This window comes from Eptatretus burgeri, chromosome 9, assembly GCF_056783735.1.
Source record: "Eptatretus burgeri isolate ZD-2024b chromosome 9, Ebu_testis_v1, whole genome shotgun sequence".
Lineage (NCBI taxonomy): Eukaryota > Metazoa > Chordata > Myxini > Myxiniformes > Myxinidae > Eptatretus > Eptatretus burgeri.
The window spans coordinates 94,442,967-94,461,780 of NC_140969.1; the positions used below are offsets into that span (position 1 = coordinate 94,442,967).

An 18,814-nucleotide genomic window follows, 5' to 3' on the forward strand; every position below is an offset into this window, starting at 1 on the left:
GAGACAGAGACAGAGACAGAGACAGAGACAGAGACAGAGACAGAGACAGAGAGAGAGAGAGAGAGAGAGAGAGAGAGAGAGAGAGAGAGAGAGAGAGAGAGAGAGACAGAGAGAGAGAGAGAGAGAGAGAGAGACAGAGAGAGAGAGAGAGAGAGAGAGAGAGAGAGAGAGAGAGAGAGAGAGAGAGAGAGAGAGAGAGAGAGAGAGAGAGAGAGAGAGAGACAGAGACAGAGACAGAGACAGAGACAGAGACAGAGACAGAGACAGAGACAGAGACAGAGACAGACTGAATCAAACCCCCCTAACTTGATCAGGCAGCAGGGCCCAAATCGAGTCCCATCACAGCGCTTTCTGCATGACTTGTCAGCAACAAGTGTTGCCTGTCACACGAGCTCATTGTCTTTACCCCGCTGATCACCAGTCAGGAGGTTTGCAGCCAAGAATATTTCATTCAACCAAAGAAGCACATAGACCCAATGACACGACGCTGTTGTCATGTCCATAAATTACACCAACACATCACCTCCAAACTAGGAGGCATCAGTATGGTCCTCAAGCCTTTGCAGACTGAGATTTAAAGCCTATGGTCACAAATAGATGAAAGCAGAGATGTCGATCTAGATGTTGCCCTTGTTGTGGGCTCATCAGAACAACATATATCTGATCGTTTATTCGTGACAACAAGTTAGGGGGTTCGATTCAGTTTTATTAATGAGCCTAATATGGTCACGAATAAGTGATCAGCAGTATGCCTGGTCGGCAGACCTCTTGTATGTGTGTGTGAACGTAGGTGTTTGTATCGGTGTCGTTGTATTAGAGATAAACCTCGTACAGAAATTTAATCAGCAGGAATATATTCCTGTGTGGGGCTTGCGTGAAAAAATTCTGACTCAACCCGGGACTCGAACCCAAGGACCTCATCACTGATGTGGTGACAGGCCACTGAGCGATTGAGTCTTCGAATACCCTCAGAAATTTCTCACACAAACACTGCAAGCTTTATGATGGCCGATGTCTCGCATGCCTACTGGGCAGACGCCGTGTGTGTAGGTGAATGTGCATTCGAGAAAAACCTCACAGAAGTGATATATATATATATATATATATATATATATATATATATATATATATATATATATATATATATATATATATATATATATATATGTGTTGTAACGGATCTGGAAACAATATGCATTCAACATACAGATGTCCCAAAAGTCAGTTATGTCATTAAGTATGTGTGTAGTTAGATCCCCTTCCTTTTGCCTAGTGGGAGAATCAAAGGCGTGCGTTGCGATTTCTTTTAGTTAGGTTATTACATGTAATCAGCCATCTAACAACCATCCCATCTGCATGACCCATCGACCCATCACAATCCACCACCAACCAGCTGCCTTCTCGCACCCTGACGTGCCAAGGCAAGACCTCGCGGTTCCGGTTTATCCACTCCCACAAACGTTGTGGCTCTTTCACGATGGCCTCTGCAACATTGATACTGTTGCTCGTCAAGTATGAACCCACGTGGTAGAGTGACTGGGGTTTCCCAGCATGGGCCAAGGCCCTACCCCGGAAGGGTGGGCCGTAGGACCCTCTCCAATCAAAGGCGAACAGTGAGGTGTGTTTCTCCAAGGGCCCCTCCCTGTTGAGGGAGGTTAAAAAATCCCTGAGGACTCTCTGAGAGCAGAGTTTTGGTGGGTTTTTGCTGTCACGAAAGGGGTTTTTGCTGTTACGAAGGGGTTACGAAGGTTGTTACGAAGGGGTGGTAACAGTGGTTGTTACGAGGGCTGTCACGAGGGTTGAGCAGAAGGTCGTCGAGGCGGCGAACGTGTTTCTGCTGGCCCTCCACAAGGAAGGAAAGAGCGACCCCGACCCCCCTCCGTGGACCCCGGCCATTCACCACCCGAGCTCTGCCACGAACCTCGAGTCCCAGTATCAACGCTGCAATGGCCCCTGCCGAGAAACCCCAGCCACTCTTCCACCCGGGTTCATACTTGACGAGTAACAATATCAATGTTGCAGAGGCCATTGTGAAAGAGTTACAACGTTCGTGGGAGCCGAGAAACCGGAACCGCGACATCTTGCCTTGGCACATCAGGGTGCGAGAAGGCAGCCGGTTGGTGCTGGATCATGATGGGTTGAGGGGTCACGCAGAGGGGATGGTTGTTGTATGGCTTGTTAGATGTAATAACCTAACTAAAAGAAATCGCAACACACGCCTTTCATTCTCCCACTCGACAAAAGGAAGGGGATCTGACTACACACACACTCAACGACATAACTGACTTTTGGGACATCTCTATGTTGATGCAAATGGTTTCCAGATCGGTAACAATATATAAATATAAATATATCCTTGTAGAAACAAAATTTTGGTTGGATAAAACGAAGTAACCATATCATATTAATGACAAATGTATATATTAAGGGGAGCTGTTCTTATTTAGGTAACAAATGGATTTTGGACATGAAAGTACAGTGCATATTTTAAAAAGCCTGACAGTATGTAGATTTCAGGAAACTTGTGCAACTGTGGCATTGATCAACTGCGATTGATTAATCAATCTCATGTTTGTGTGGCTTTGATTGATTAATCGCAAGTGAGTGTGGATTATATTTAGAAAGAGTATACAGCTTTGACTGAGAAATCCAGTGCAGGCATGGGTTTGGCTGACCCATCCCGTGCAGACGTGGCTTTGGCTGACCCATCCCGTGCAAGCATGGCTTTGACTGAGCCACCGCGTGCTGACATGGCTTTGGCTGAGCAATCTTGTCCAGGCGTGGCTTTGGCTGAGCCATCCCGTGCGGGTGTGGCTTTGGCTGACCCATCCCGTGCAGACGTGGCTTTGGCCCAGCAATACTGTACAGGAATGGCTTTGGCTGAGCCATGCCATGCGGGTATGGCTTTGACTGAGCCATCCCGTGTGGACATGGCTTTGACTGAGCAATACCGCACAGGCATGGCTTTGACTGAGCCACCCCGTGTGGACATGGCTTTGACTGAGCAATACTGCACAGGCATGGCTTTGACTGAGCAATACCGTACAGGCATGGCTTTGACTGAGCCATCCCGTGTGGACATGGCTTTGGCTGAGCCATCCCGTGCGGGCATGGCTTTGGCTGAGCAATCTTGTACAGGCGTGGCGTTAGCTGAGCCATCCCATGTGGACATGACTTTAGCTGAGCAATCCTGCACAGGCATGGCTTTGGCCGAGCCATCCCGTGCGGGTGTGGCTTTGACTGAGAAATCCAGTGCAGACATGGCTTTGGCTGAGCCATCCCGTGTGGACATGGCTTTGACTGAGCAATACTGCACAGGCATGGCTTTGACTGAGCAATACCATACAGGCATGGCTTTGACTGAGCCATCCCGTGTGGACATGGCTTTGACTGAGCCATCCCGTGTGGACATGGCTTTGACTGAGCCATCCCGTGCGGACATGGCTTTGACTGAGCCATCCCATGCGGACATGGCTTTGGCTGAGCCATCCCGTGCGGGCATGGCTTTGACTGAGCCATCCCGTGCGGGCATGGCTTTGGCTGAGCCATCCCGTGCGGGCATGGCTTTGGCTGAGCAATCTTGTACAGGCGTGGCGTTGGCTGAGCCATCCCATGTGGACATGGTTTAGCTGAGCAATCCTGCACAGGTATGGCTTTGGCAGAGCCATCCCGTGCGGGTGTGGCTTTGACTGAGAAATCCAGTGCAGACATGGCTTTGGCTGAGAAATCCCGTGCAAGCATGGCTTTTACTGAGCCATCCCTTGCGGACATGGCTTTGAGCCATCCTGTGCAGGCGTGGCTTTGGCTGAGCCACCCCATATGGCCATGACTTTGACTGAGCCATCCCGTGCGGACATGGCTTTGACTGAGCCATCCCGTGTGGACATGGCTTTGACTGAGCAATACCATACAGGCATGGCTTTGACTGAGCAATACCATACAGGCATGGCTTTGACTGAGCAATACCGTACAGGCATGGCTTTGACTGAGCCATCACGTGTGGACATGGCTTTGACTGAGCCATCCCGTGCAGACGTGGCTTTGACTGAGCCACCGCGTGCGGACATGGCTTTGGCTGAGCCATCCCGTGCGGACGTGGCTTTGACTGAGCCATCCCGTGCGGGTGTGGCTTTGACTGAACCATCCCATGTGGACATGGCTTTGACTGAGTGATCCCGTGTGGACGTGGCTTCGACCAGGTTATTGAGCATCTGCAAGTACTAACCTGATTGATCTTTTGCAAGCATTACTTTGATTGAATGACCTTTTGCAAGTATTTATTCCACTGAACCTTATGCAGGTGCGAGAGTTGATTACAAGCTTAGCACGGCACAAGTTGCTTGTGGCAACTGGCGTTCAACATGAACACTCTGGGGAGCTGGTACTGCAAGACAGTTGTCTCACACCTCAGACATGTCTTGATATTTTCACCGAGGAACAGGTAAGGGTAGTAGTTTAAACATTTCCAACAGTTTTGTTGTCATTTCCATCAGCAATACAGTAGTTGCATTTTTTTTATATCTTAACCAAACCAATTCACATTAATATAAAAAAGTTAATGAAATGGGCCTTTCTTGCAACTTGTTCTTTCAAATACGTGTTAGTCCTGTCGTAGTATACCATCATAATAAGACCGCCTACCTTGTCAGGTTAAGACTGTCAACGTTTTGAAGAAGATGCAAGGTACATGCAAAACATTTGTACCACACCCTTAACGACCAGGTGCACAATTTTATGAAGATTCATTTTGATCGCATCAGCAGTATCGGTTCATTCTTTCACTGAAAGGGTTGTAGCCTACATCATTGTTGCCTGTCATTTACCCATTATGTGACATAAGTTGGTGATAATTTAATAACATAATATAAATTACCATGTTTTGTGAATGCAAATGACTTTCAAACACAAAAAAAATCATGACTGTGATGCTAACATATATATATATATATATATATATATATTAAACCCCCATCTAACCAAAGGTAACAAAGTGAATAGATAACCATTTGGCATCATTATGCTAACAACCATTTGAACAGCTCTTTAATCAGCTGTAATGTGTCAACTTTTGTACTACATGAGACCAAAATACAATGTACATGAGTGTTGAACATGTAGAAAAATTCCATAACGAGATATAGTTAGCCTATAGAAAAATCGAGTTATCGACTTCTACTCACCGTTAAAAGTTGATTACTTCGTCCAGTCTGAGTGATGTCCCATGCAAATCCAGTCACGAGTTCAATAAGAAGCAAGAAAAAGGATGGCTGTAAAATGTCAAGCTGCCAAGCAAGAAGAGCGACAATGGTTGTAAAATTAAGAACTGCCAGGCAAGAAAAACACGTCACCCTTCCCTTCGAGCCTGGTAGTAGTGTCGGTCAAAATGATTGGTTAGAAACCAGATTAAAACCATGCCATTAAAGACTGCCATTGATTAGACGAATAAATGGAACAAAGTTCACGATGTAAAAGTATGAACAAATTGGCAACGATGAAAAGTACAACACCAGTCTATTCGCAGTCACGTAGGGCTCCACACAGTCAAAGACATGACAGCGTCCATAGAGTAATTCACTGGCACATCGATAAACATTTCAACATCCTGATCCCAGAACAATCTTCGAAACACAAACCAAAGCCGATCCTTGATATAATGAACAAACAATGCTCCTGCATGACAAGATGATCCCATCAAGTGTGGAAGTTGCAAACAAAGCACTGCATCCGGACATCGCGCTCAAACACAACCAGAGTTGGTGTCAAAGCCACCCAATGCTCGCCTGTTTATACATTTATCGTTTTTAAAAGACTAGTCTAATAATATATTTTTTTTTATAAAGCATTGCAGTGAAGTCTGATCACGATAATTTTAAAGCAATATATGTATTTGTATATTGTAATCAGTAAAAAATATTGTGATAGATAAAACATTAGAAAGGAAATAACTTTAACGTTGATGTGCGACAAAAAAAGTTAAGGTCAAAACAGGTCAAAAATTTGAAATTATTTTTTAATTTCAACTTCACTACATCAATAATATACCCCAAAGGAACCTCCCTGCCAAATATCAGCATCCTAGTACACATATTAAATGAATGGCAAGCTTCTAAATCACTTGCACCAAAAACTTTAACATTTTCACGCTCACGCTGACGCTCACGCTCATGCCTGGCGTATCGCTATAGCTCTCTGTTCTTCGAACAGGCGAGCTAAAAAGGACAAAGTCAGCATTGTTGATGAAGGTTTCAATTCCCAATGGCTTTGGACTTACTGCGAAAAAAAAACCAGGAAAACGACCAAATACCAAGATCTGAAGAATTAGGTCAAGAGGACTCAGAAATTGAAGAAAGCTGAAATTATACCGGTGACAGTGAGAGCTTCGGGAATGATGAACAAAACCCTTACCGTGTAATTAAAAATCATTCTGGGGAATATCACTGCAAACGAGCACAAGGGGAGGCTGTCAGGGGTTCAATGAAGATTTTGAAAAGAGTCCTTGGAACGAGGCTATGAGAACGAAGTTTCACAGTTTGGTTCATGAATCATGATCCTTTACTAAAAAGGAGGTGGAGATTTTGAGTTCTGGAAGAACTTCCTCTGACCTCCTGAAACCCACAAATAGGGATAACCAATCAGAGAGCAATACACTGTAGAGCAGCCTTCACACATCCACACTGACCCCTGCAAACTCTCTTCCAACCACAGCAAAATAGTTCCTGGCAGGTGTGAGAAGCCTCAGGAAGAGCTGTTCGCTTCACTTCCCAACCTCCATCCTCTTTTTTTGCATCCAACACCATTCACCAGGAGATGGAAGCCTGGGAACAGCTCAGTACCAACATCTCCGCCAACATCTGACCTGCTTGGTAAGCAGCTCTCTTAGTATGCTCCACACGTGCAGCCTGTGTTGGGGGGAGGCCATCCATCGGCCTGCCTTTCTGAGAGATTGGCTGCTTCTGGTCCTCATTCATCCTCACTTCAGTGCTTGCATGCCGATCATAGAGGAGCACAACAAAGCACTCCAGTACCCCCAGTGGTCATCAACTGTGCTGGGAGTGGCTACCAAAGCGTAGAATGTTGGTGTAACCTCATCAAATGCCTTCCACACTTCCCACACAGTCATCTGACCCCTGCTCGCAAAGGAGGATTACGATGTCACACCCACTGAATTCGTGTACAAATGGCCAAGACTTTGCATTTCTCAGGCCCAAGAGCACCTGCCGTCTCTTGGCCTGGGAGGTATCTGAAGCCTTTTCCTGTGGCAGAAACAACCCACAGCTCCGTGATACTGTGGAGTTGAACTCCTGCTATGGCCAACACCAGGATGTCAATGTCAACTCTGTGGATCATCACCTTGGAATAGCCATGGTTGACTGCATCTAACATACAGCATGCAGGAAAATTTCTGCCATTGCTACCAGGGGACAAACCTGCAATGGCCCTAGACCTGTAAATACTCATGAGAACATGCTCCAACGGTGTGCCATTTCCCATGCTTCTATCTTTAAAGACACAATTCTCACTCCAGTCTGCCGGACTATGAAGCAAATCGATGAAAAGTACATAATTCGTTGGATGGAATTGACAATCATTTGTGGTTATTATTATTTTTTTTTTACTTCTGGTAGGTGTGCAAACCAGCGACACTGAGAATATCCACCACCCGTGAAACTTTGTGCTTCCACCCACACAAGGCATTGTCGAAGCGTATTTTTGTACAACTCACATGTGCAGGAAAATAAAGTGGATGCATTAGTGAGGAGTCCCAGGTTGGGTTTGTCAGGGAATTCAAATTGTTTTTATTTTTAGATCCTCGTGGAGGATCTCCAAGTCTTACTCACGTTGTTGTTCTTCATTTTCTTCTTGCGGACTTTTTTGTTTCACAACCTCCAGTTTTCATCGAAACTTCCTGAAACTTGGCGTATATATGTAAAAATACCCTGCGCAGACAGTAACCATCTCCGATTTTGAAAATTCCTCCTAGAAAAAAGTTATGATGTCAAAATATCTCCGCTAATGGAAATCGCATAAAAAATTATCTCCTGAACTAGGCAAGCTTTTTGAATTCTGTTTGTGGGAATCGAACAGGGCATTAGCAGAGATGAATTACCGCACATATGATACATCACTATGACGTCATATCAATTTTTATGACTTCATTCATATTTTTTGACATTTTTTGTTTCACAACCCAGAGTTTTCATCGGATCTTCATGAAACTTGCCATGTATATGCAGAAAGCCCACGCACAGGCAGTAACCATCTCCGATTTTGGAAATTCTTCCTAGAAAAAAAAAGTAGACATCATAATATCGCCGCTGATGGAAATCGCCTACACCATTATCTCCGAAACTAGGCAAGCTGTTTGAATTTTGTTTGCGGGAATTAAGCCGGGCATTAGCACAGATAATGTATCGCAAACCTGATACATCACAATGACATCATATTCGTTTTTATGACGTCATCATTAAGAGGACGAGAATCTTAGCTCATTTGAGCTTGTTTTCCAAGATTTTACTTTTGACAGCATAATAGTCACGAACTGTTCAGACTATTTTATCAGTTCAGACTATCAGTCAAGATTTTACTATTCGCGAAGGTTTCTCGGTGGAAAAGTGAATTAAAGGAAAGTAATTATATGTTGACAGAATTAACTGAATGGTTTGTGTGATGAAGACCCTCACCAATCCTGGCCAAGAATTGAGGGGAGTCAACAGAAGATTTTCGAATATACGGTCAGTTTATTGAAGTTGCACAGCACTTGCAAGCGGAGGTGGCACAGGGACCAACCACAGCAGTCAGACCCTGTACCACACTAAAAGTCACACTACAAGACTTTCTTATATAAAACCTATTCTCAGGCAGAGAAAAGCAAGGCAAAGCAAGAAACAATTTGGCAAGTGGGCTTTCCACCCCTCCCCACGGCCTTTGGGTAAATCAGCCATAACAGAGTTCTCCAGCCGTTTGTTGCCACTCCGCACTGGAATAAACAATAGCCTGCAGAAGCGCTCTGGCAAGGCCATGGCTGGCTTGTTGATAACATTTTAACACATCGTAAAGCAAATTGTAAAACGAGGGCAAAAGCTTGGAAACACAATTTGAAGCAACCAGGCCAATGGTTTGAATCCAGACACCTGGTTAATGTAATTACTGAATGGTTAAATGAGTTAAATGTCAAAATATGGACAATATGTGGCTAATCAATACTCGTACCTGACATTCAGACCTGACATTTCCCCCTTGGCCACATTTCTGGCCATATTTCGACATCAAATGACATAATTTAAATATTCTTGAGCAAGCGAAAAACATCACTAACAACCAATTCGATTTTATAGCCAAAAATTAAATTTATAAAACCCCAAATGATTATATCACCCATGATCACCGTACCCTGTTCCTCGAGGAGAAAGATATTCGTGACACGAGTTCAATTTCGAGCGCTCATACAAACAAAGTTGAAGCACTCTGTTGAGCTGAAGAGAAGGTAGATCTTGGTAGGCAAGGGCTTGGGCTCGTTGCTGGGTTGAAGGTGATTAAAAGGATCAGAGAGGTGACCCAGAGTCCCAGCCGAGTTTGGCCCCTTGTAACAGCTGTTTTTGCAACAGGTTTGATTCACCAAGCCAGCTGTGCACATTGGATGCAGTCACGGTGGCTGCACAAGCCCCCAGCCGCACCACTGAACACATGTTGCAGGGGACTCACCGAGTGGCCGTCAGGGCCTTCGTTGTGTGTTGAGGCAGCCACAGCAAGTGCACGATGTATTTGCAGTGCAGCAATCCACGGTTCCACGCTTGCCTGTTTGGCCTGGCGACGCTGGACTTGCCCAACCTTCTTCTCAGTGGGGTTTTTTTTTTCACACCATTCATCTTATCTCCTTAGGAAGGCGGTAGTTTCATGGTCACGTGTTGAATGCCCAATCACCGAAATCTGGGTTCTCCCCATTGTCCAATCTTTTGGTTGAAGTTCTTCCAAAGCACCACTCACTGACGAAATCGTACATTGCTTTAAAGACTGCTTTCAACACTCCGAAACAAACAAAGCATCAATTAAACACCAATCAATAAACTTCATGGGTTCATGTATTTCCACAAGACTGGCAAAGGTTCTTACAAAATGCATTCAACTTGCATTATTTGTCATATCAATATTTTATCCCTTTCCTTGTTTTTTTTATCCCCCTTTCCAAAACAACATGCTAAAATATACAGAAATGTCACTTGTACGTATACTCAAAACATTCATCTCATTTGCTATTTCCATGTAAAAGAAAACAGTCTTTATCAGGGTTCCAATTTGTAATCAATAATTCTTTTCACCAAAAAAATATTCCATGATCAATACAAAAATATGAAAGTAAGCTACTTCTTTCAAGTACCGAATCCAACGCGATTCGATTTTTCACAGTTACCATTTTAACATTTGCAATCATTATCTGCTAAACAATCCACAGTTTCATTCACAAGCAGTTCCAGAGCAACTGCCATTATTTATTTATTTTTCCAGTTAACTTGGCACTTCTGTGCTGATGAAAGATGGTCAAGTCAGTGTTAGAAATACCTCAACTTACTTATGTAAACGTACAAGAAGTACAACTCAATAAAAATCATGCACTTGTCTAATTAATCAGAAGACAGATAACATCGGTAATATTTAAATTGGCTTGTAGCGTCATTGCACTTTTCAATAATATAATTTTTATTTTGACCGATTTAACATTTATTTCATGGTCATGTTTTCTGTACTTCACATAATTCTCGTTTATTCTTTTTGTTTGTATTTCCACAAATTGTAGATTCATTTTATTTAAATTACAGTCAGGTCAGTACCAGCTCCTAATCAGTGAGAGCAATACAGTTACAATATATGGTACAATTCCTAATTCCATTTAATTTATTTCATGATCGCTGTTGGTCTCGCCATTCTTTATCATTCCGCATTATGGTTATGTAAATACTATGTTTTTTTCCTTATAACTTGATTTCTAATATGTAGTGTTGACCAATCTGTCGATCAATTTAATAACAGAGACCCTTTTTCAATATTATGAAAGTACCTTAACTTAATATATTATTATTTTGATTCAATTCTCAGTAACTTTTTCCTATTCTCAATTAACAGATTATCAAAATCCTTCGGTAATGGATTCTTAATTTGCAATCACAAAACAAAAGTTCTTATTAATTATGACCAAAAGAAACATCATGGTTCGTTCCCAATGAGATATTTTCCCCCAATTTTCCTATTTTTATGAGCTTAGTCTGAAAGTAACTAACACAGTTTCCATACACTATCTCCATTTTTTTATGTATTTGACAACCAATCCGGTAAAAGGTGTGTGAAAATCACTTTTCTGATTAATATCACATACAAGCATTATCATGAGTATCACTTGTTGGTCCCATTGACGCTAAGATTATCCCCATCACTACCATTACAGGTCAAAACACACTGGTGTACCGTGTCTAGGTGTTCGCAAAACATTGTGCAGATCACACCTGTGTGTTCGGTTATCATAATTCACAAAATAGATTCCCAAATAATTCAAAGATAAGTTATTCACAGGAGTAATTAAACATGAGTAATTCACAGCAATATCATTGTCGTCACAGAGTGATTCTTTTGGAAGTCTTTCTCGGGCTCTGCAAACCCCCCCATGATGAGAGTTCCTCGCCGTTGTTGTCGGCATGGCGTCATTTGAGTTGCCAAGTTGCAGATTACAGTTTGGCTGCAGAGGGTCCATTTTGAAAACAGAAACTTTGATAAGATTGTTACAAAATTTCTCCAAACAGTTAAACAACACCAAAGGGTAACATTGTTTCATTACTTGATCAGCATCCATTTCTTTGTTTAGCCAATCTCTATCATCACTCCAGAACTCAATCAACAGTTAAATCTTTGACATTGACCATCTATCCACTTCTCTCTCACCAAAACAGCACACATGCTGCAATATCCAACTTACTTACACGAACCATCTATCACTTCCTCTGACCTTTTAAGTACAAGTCCATTTTCTTTTCAAATTAAAATAAATGATCCATGAATAACTGCTACTAGCATTATGACAGTGAATACCCTATACAAATCAATCCATCCATCCATCAAACCCTCTCTGCTGTCCATCTTTTAAGAAGAAAAACCAACTTTCCTTTCACTTGCTACAGCAAAACGCTGTTCATTCCATCCAACTTACTCTGACCATCTCGGCACTTGCGTAAATCCACTTTAAATACAAATCAATTCCTTGCTCAAAACAAACAAAGCATTTAAATCCCCCTTAACATCCAATCTACATTATTCCTCCAATCTTACTTAAACAGCCCCATGGTCTACCATTGTGACAATAAATAAAATTATCCGATTAAATCTAATGAATTTACCCTGACAGGTAGAGGCCCATATAAACACAACAGACATGTTTTTTTCTGTCCGTTTCCTGCACAGAAAGCTATGCAATGAATCTCAACGTATGAGGAGGCAATTAGGCTCATCAATCCTGTGTAATCATGGTGTGTGGTGTAAGTCCTTCTCCATGCTTCATTAGTTCGCGCTCTCTGGCGGCTTGTTTCACCTCCACCGCCGCTCCTTCCTTCCCGATCCATAAGTTGGTTGACATCAGAGAGCGTTTGGCAGTGTAATCTCTATATGCCTTGGCCACGTATTCATAATCCTGCCCTGTTTCATCGTAGCAGACAGTGAGTACAGTGCAAAGCCAATTCTATTCCTTCCAGATCGATGTCGTTGCTAAGCAACCATTCCTCTACATCCCATAATCCTCCGTGCCTCGGTCTCGCGTCGCTCACCATCCAAACTGTTGTCAACTGTTGGTAAAATTGTAAAAGCATCGCCCTCAACGCCATTCCCAAACAAGCAAAACAAATCCCGAACTTCCCGGAACCCAAAACCCTGCATCGGAAGCCGTGGAATAGGTTTGGAGAAGGAAGTACAGCACACAAAGAGCACGAATCTTCGCAGATACGGTGGCCGTGAAGATATAAAAAACGCATTTTAAAATACCAACTGCATGCGCATTTCAACACAATAGCTACCAAGCCATTAAACCTTGCTGGGTTGAGCAACCAGAAGATTACCTTCACAATGCCTGCGATAGCTCACCCCCCCCCCAAATGGACTTCACTTTCATCTCATCCCCGAGCTGAGCTGAGATTCAAACACATTGTGGAGAGGGTTGGCCCATCACATCACACCATTACCGTCACCACTGATGCATATGCTCACCTGCACGCACCACTCGCTCACCTTTTCTTTCGCACACCTCTCTCTAATTAACTATAAACCATGGAGGTTCAAAATGTACTAACATGAACACAAAACCTCCCTACAGCAATAAACACCAGGAGCTTCACAATCAATACCCCTCCAGTTCACCAACCAGCATGGCTACCGAAGCAAAACCACTCCACATTCAACCGTGTCATTTTAAAACACCTTCCATAAAACTCCCGACTGTGACTCCCTCCTTCAGTCAGGTATGCAAATCCACTAGGGGCAAGAACGAACAACCCCACGATTTAAAACACCTCTCTTGGCACAGCCCAGACGTTACACATGTGAAAACAGCAGACACTTTGTAACACCCACCAAACAAAAACAGATAGCTCCACTCCGGCGCCAACCGGCACACGAAGAACCCACCAAACACAGGCCGGCAAGTCATCGCCGGCATTCACCTCGCATCAATATCAGAATAGCCTTTGTATAGATACCGAGAAGCTCGATGTTCGGCCACGCCAGAAGTGACATTTTGTTTTCTTTTCCCTCCCCGGTGCCAACCAACAACACCAACCGGCCATAACATCCATTACCGCCCTCTGTCAAAGGATTGTCGCTCTCCATGTCCGAGAACGCGTGCACTCGTTCCCGAACGATAAAAATCGAGCAATCCTTTGGTTTCAATATTTTCAACATATATTTCTTAGAATCAATCTCGTATCCTGAATGTAATTCGATTCGGCCGCGTGATGACGTCATCACGCACTCACACGGGCATCGTGTTTCAATACGAATACAAATATTTTACAACATGTTAAAAGGTTCGTTTTTAATCGGAATTTTTACACAACCCTATAAAGGGCGTCCCCAAACCTTGTAAAATGTGCTAATTCATCTCGTAAACCCTCACGATAAGCTGTCCTTCGACGGGACAATTCCGTGCTTTCGTCGTACCTGTTAAATCCTACGGCACATCACGTGACTCACAAAAACCCCATAAATCTCAGTGTTTTTCCTCCAGATTTACGAAAATCAAGTATTGAACATGCTTAATGACCACAAAAAAAATGAAAACAGAATTGAAACTGACTTTAAAACGAACCCGTAACGTCGATCAGCCTTATGAAACATGCAAGGTGGAAACAGAACTGAATTTGAATATAAAAATCAAAATGATGCTCTGAGGAGACCATCCATTTATCACGTATGCAACGTACAGTGTTCAAAGCCAAAACAGCATACAGAGTTTATCGAACAATGAGAAAACCCGAGCCTTGGTCCATTTGACTACCACAGCTTAACCACAGCACGAGTACTGTCGGGAATTCTCACACATAATCTCCAAACTGTCTGCCGAAGTGGTTTAAATTATTTCATTCCCTATCGAGTTCACACACACACACACACACACACACACACACACACACACACACACACACACACACACACACACACACACACACACACCTCGGTAAAAACACTCTCAATGACATTCGCCCATCACTATGAATTAACAACACGTGCAGTCAGTCATCATCGTTTTTCCTCCGGATTTGGTGTGCGCATTTCACCTCCTCCAAAGTCTTCACATTTGCGATGACGACCAATCATTATCTCTATACAAACATACAAGTTGCTCCACACATACAAGTTCCAGGTTTGAACACTCAACTTGCGTCTAACACAAACTCAACCTTCCCACTCACATTGTATTCGCCTCCTTGCTCGTTTACCTTGTGTACGTCCTGTCTCAGCTTGTGACTCCGTTAGCCAAGCTGCTAACGCCCTCCAGGGTGTTTCATTCTGTCTCGAGCATCCTACTTTGCCCTCCATCAACACAGTGCTGACGGTGTGTAATATCTTTGGATCTAAGGACCCCGTTAGCGAGAAGGCATCCTGTCTTCCCGCTGTCCATGTTATCCAGCCCTGTACTCCCTTTATAAACCATCCATTTGGGTAACTATGTTCCTTGGAGAGTTATTCCCCATTGTATGTTCTTAACTTGTCACTAGCCTAAAGCTTTAGTCTTGTTTCCTTTTATCGTGCAGGATCAAAGTCCTGCTCTTCTCAATTGCCTTAAAGCTTTTCTCTCCTCTGAGGGACTTTGGACCCTCCCAACTATCCCAGGACTCTAACCTGCACTTACAGGACTCAAACCTGTTCCACCTGTTTCACTCGGACGTTCCTTGTCCTCTGACCCAAACCGGTCTCCTCAATCCAGCCTAATAGCCCCTATGCTCCTCCAACAAACCGCATTCGACTTTCCTCGTTTACCGTTACCAGTTCGTAACCCATGCAGACCCCGAGGCTGCGCTCAACGGAGATCCCTCCGGATCGTGGCGTTCAGGACCTGACAGTGTCCCATCTGGGGTGCCAGCTGTGATGAAGACCCTCACCAATCCTGGCCAAGAATTGAGGGGAGTCAACAGAAGATTCTCGAATATATGCTTTATTGAAGTTGCACAGCACTTGTAAGCGGAGGTGGCACAGGGACCAACCACAGCAGTCAGACCCTGTACCACACTAAAAGTCACACGACAAGACTTTCATATATAAAACCTATTCCCAGGCGGAGAAAAGCAAGGCAAAGCAAGAAACAATTTGGCAAGTGGGCTTTCCACCCCTCCCTACGGCCCTTGGGTAAATCAGCCATAACAGAGTTCTCCAGCCGTTTGTTGCCACTCTGCACTGGAATAAACAATAGCCTGCAGAAGCGCTCTGGCAAGGCCATGGCTGGCTTGTTGATAATACATTTTAACACATCGTAAAACGAATTGTAAAACGAGGTCAAAAGCTAGGAAACACAATTTGAAGCAACTCGGCCAATGGTTTGAATCCAGACACCTGGTTAATGCAGTTACTGAATGGTTAAATGAGTTAAATGTCGAAATATGGACAATATGTGGCCAATCAATAGTCGTACCTGACATTCAGACCTGACAGTTTGTTATTACATTATTCATTTTTTTCATACTTCTGGTCGATGTGCAAACCAATGACTCGGAGCATATACACCGCATGCGCATCAAAAATGAATACAACTCGAAATTGTATGAATATCATTCATTGTAAAACTCTGCATGCACTGTCTAAACCGAACAGCTCTAAAATGAGGGATCATTCAGTATTGTCTTAATGGCGAGGGTGGTAGGTTTAAGGTCCTCGGGTCCCGAGTTCAAATCCTGCTCAACCATTGAATTAATACCAGGTGGGGTTGACTCAGCCTGTCATTCTTCCGAGGTCAGCAAAATGAGTACCAGCTTGCTGGGATGATTGAGCGATTCGAGTATCCTGCGTCAGAATGGCGACCCGTCCAAGATTGTGCCCAATAGCCCAGGAGACTGCGTTGGCAGCACTGTTGCCCTGTACAGAGTATGGTCCCAATGGATTGATGGATTCAGTGTTGTACATGATGTGGTTATGATGTTTACCCCCCGCTCAGACACAATTGGGCAACTTGCATATATATATATATATATATATATATATATATATATATATATATATATATATATATATATATATATATATATATATATATTGTATGCATATAGCACCCTGGTGATATCTGTGCTTCTCCGCACTCCTCAAACCTCCACGCCATCCCAAAGTGAATATAATATGATGATTTCTTCAATTGAATTACCCTGTTGAAGATGTGCAGGTTTGAGGACCAAAATGCCCTTCTTCTGCATCCAAGTTCCTTTTGCAATTTCACAAAATTTGTTTTGTATCATGAATGTAAAACATGAATTTGCAATCGAGGAACGAAGATTTGTGGTGAAGTTTTTCTTGTAGCACCTTGAAAAGAGTCCTCTGTTATCCACCGGATCCTTGACGTCTGTTGACAGGCTGTTTTTTTGGCTTGATCGAAACTCAGGCTGACATACGCATGTGGTCACAAGAGTGGTATGTTTATGGAGGTTTTGTATACTCCTCATAAGCAATGTTGTGGATTTTTTTTGGAATACCCTCCTATGTATAAACCATTCTACTTCACACAATGTTGAAGACAAGACGATGTGATATAGCATGAACACGTTAATTGATCTTGAGCAACTACATTTTATCAACCAAACTTTGCTTACGAGTGACCGAAGTTTGTGTATTATTAAGTATTTACACTTACATTTTGTTCCGCAGGTGGCTGATCTGCTGGCTTCCTCTGATCCTGCTTTCAGGGCTTCACTGACACTCTGCTGCCCATCTGATGGCCTTTGGCCAGCCTTATCCTCTGATATACATAGTCTGCAGGTCCAGTAACTATAACAATGCAGTTACACGTTCAGACTAAGCTACACGGAGGGGCTAAAGAAGACAAGACTCTTTGCATTTGGAATTGCGAAGGGATCCGATAGAGATGTTTCAGATAATGAAAGGTATCGACAAAAATAAGTGCAGAAGAGTTTGATGGAACCAGGGGCCATAGGCTGAGGGTAAAAAAGAGGAGAGTTAGGATGGTAGTGAGGCAGGGGTCCTCCTGACAATTCAGTTGTAGCATAAATAGTAGATAGGTTTAAAATTTAGGTAAATAGATATCTAGTAGCAGTGGGGATAGTGAATTACTGTCCTTGGGTATTGGCAGGATTGCCACAGGATTGATGGGCCCAATGGCCTTCTCCTGTGTTGAAGAACCTCGTCACTCCTGTTTAACCAGATGTAGACTGTTGCACTCTTTAGAGGTGCTTGTTATCTCTTATTACTTTGTGACAAATAGTTTATTGCTGCCAGGAGATTCTTGTTAATACAGAGCAATAAAGTCCATCAAAAAGCCTATTCTTGATGAAATTGGTGTTTGTTTATCTTATCTGTAATTTATTGGAAACTTTACCATCGTTAATTTTGTCATTAGCTTTGTATCGTTTAATGCCTGCCTGGTGCCTGCAGAAGCATTTGGAAATCTCTTTGAATCCTTCAAAGGATAATCCAGCATCAGAAGGTCTTCTGGACTTTGTTGATTACCTGTCTGAGTCCATGGAAATCCCAACGCCCTTCGACCTCTTGGAGCCACCATCCTCAGGAGGGTTTCTTAAGGTCAGTGAAGACAACTGGAAACACACACAACCATTCATGTGACGAGCTTATTGTATGTTGTTGGAGAAATTCTGGGAAGGTACACTTTAAGAATCCACATGCCAACAATTTGTTCGCAATGTTCGATGTATTTTCCAGAGAGAAGCCTCAAGCGTCTGCTTGTTTCCCAGTAGTGTACAGATTTGATACTGGGTACCTACTTTGTTACAAAGGTGTCTTCCATGTTATGAGAAATTAAATCTGACAATAATCGATTTATAATTCCAGCAATGTGTGTATGCGTGTGCGTGTGCGTGTGCACGTGCACGTGTGACTGCTGTTTCTCGACAACCACTGGACTGATCTAATTGAAACTTGCCAGGTATATTGTTGGGGGCCTGAGGATGTGTCTTTTCAAGGTTTGATATTAATCGAACAAGTGGTTCCCAAGTTATGGCCATTTATTTACCAAACCAATGACAGGACACGTTGCTGTGTAGGCATGGCCGATGGGGAAGAGATCCTCAGCTGCGTTCCCCATTACGGGTGACAACGTACGGACTTCGGG

General features: G+C 43.2%; 1 protein-coding gene across 2 annotated transcripts in view; it reads left to right on the forward strand.

Annotated features, from left to right (window-relative positions):
• The window catches only part of LOC147020655 (microtubule-associated protein 1B-like), a 90,827-nt gene that overhangs the window by 46,262 nt on the left and 25,751 nt on the right, over nt 1–18,814 (forward strand). For both annotated transcript variants that reach the window (XM_085896189.1, XM_085896188.1), the window contains exons 4-6: nt 4,301–4,441; nt 17,377–17,487; nt 18,121–18,267. In XM_085896189.1, coding sequence (XP_085752315.1) covers nt 4,301–4,441; nt 17,377–17,487; nt 18,121–18,267 — 399 coding nt within the window. The remainder of the gene's footprint in view (nt 1–4,300; nt 4,442–17,376; nt 17,488–18,120; nt 18,268–18,814) is intronic.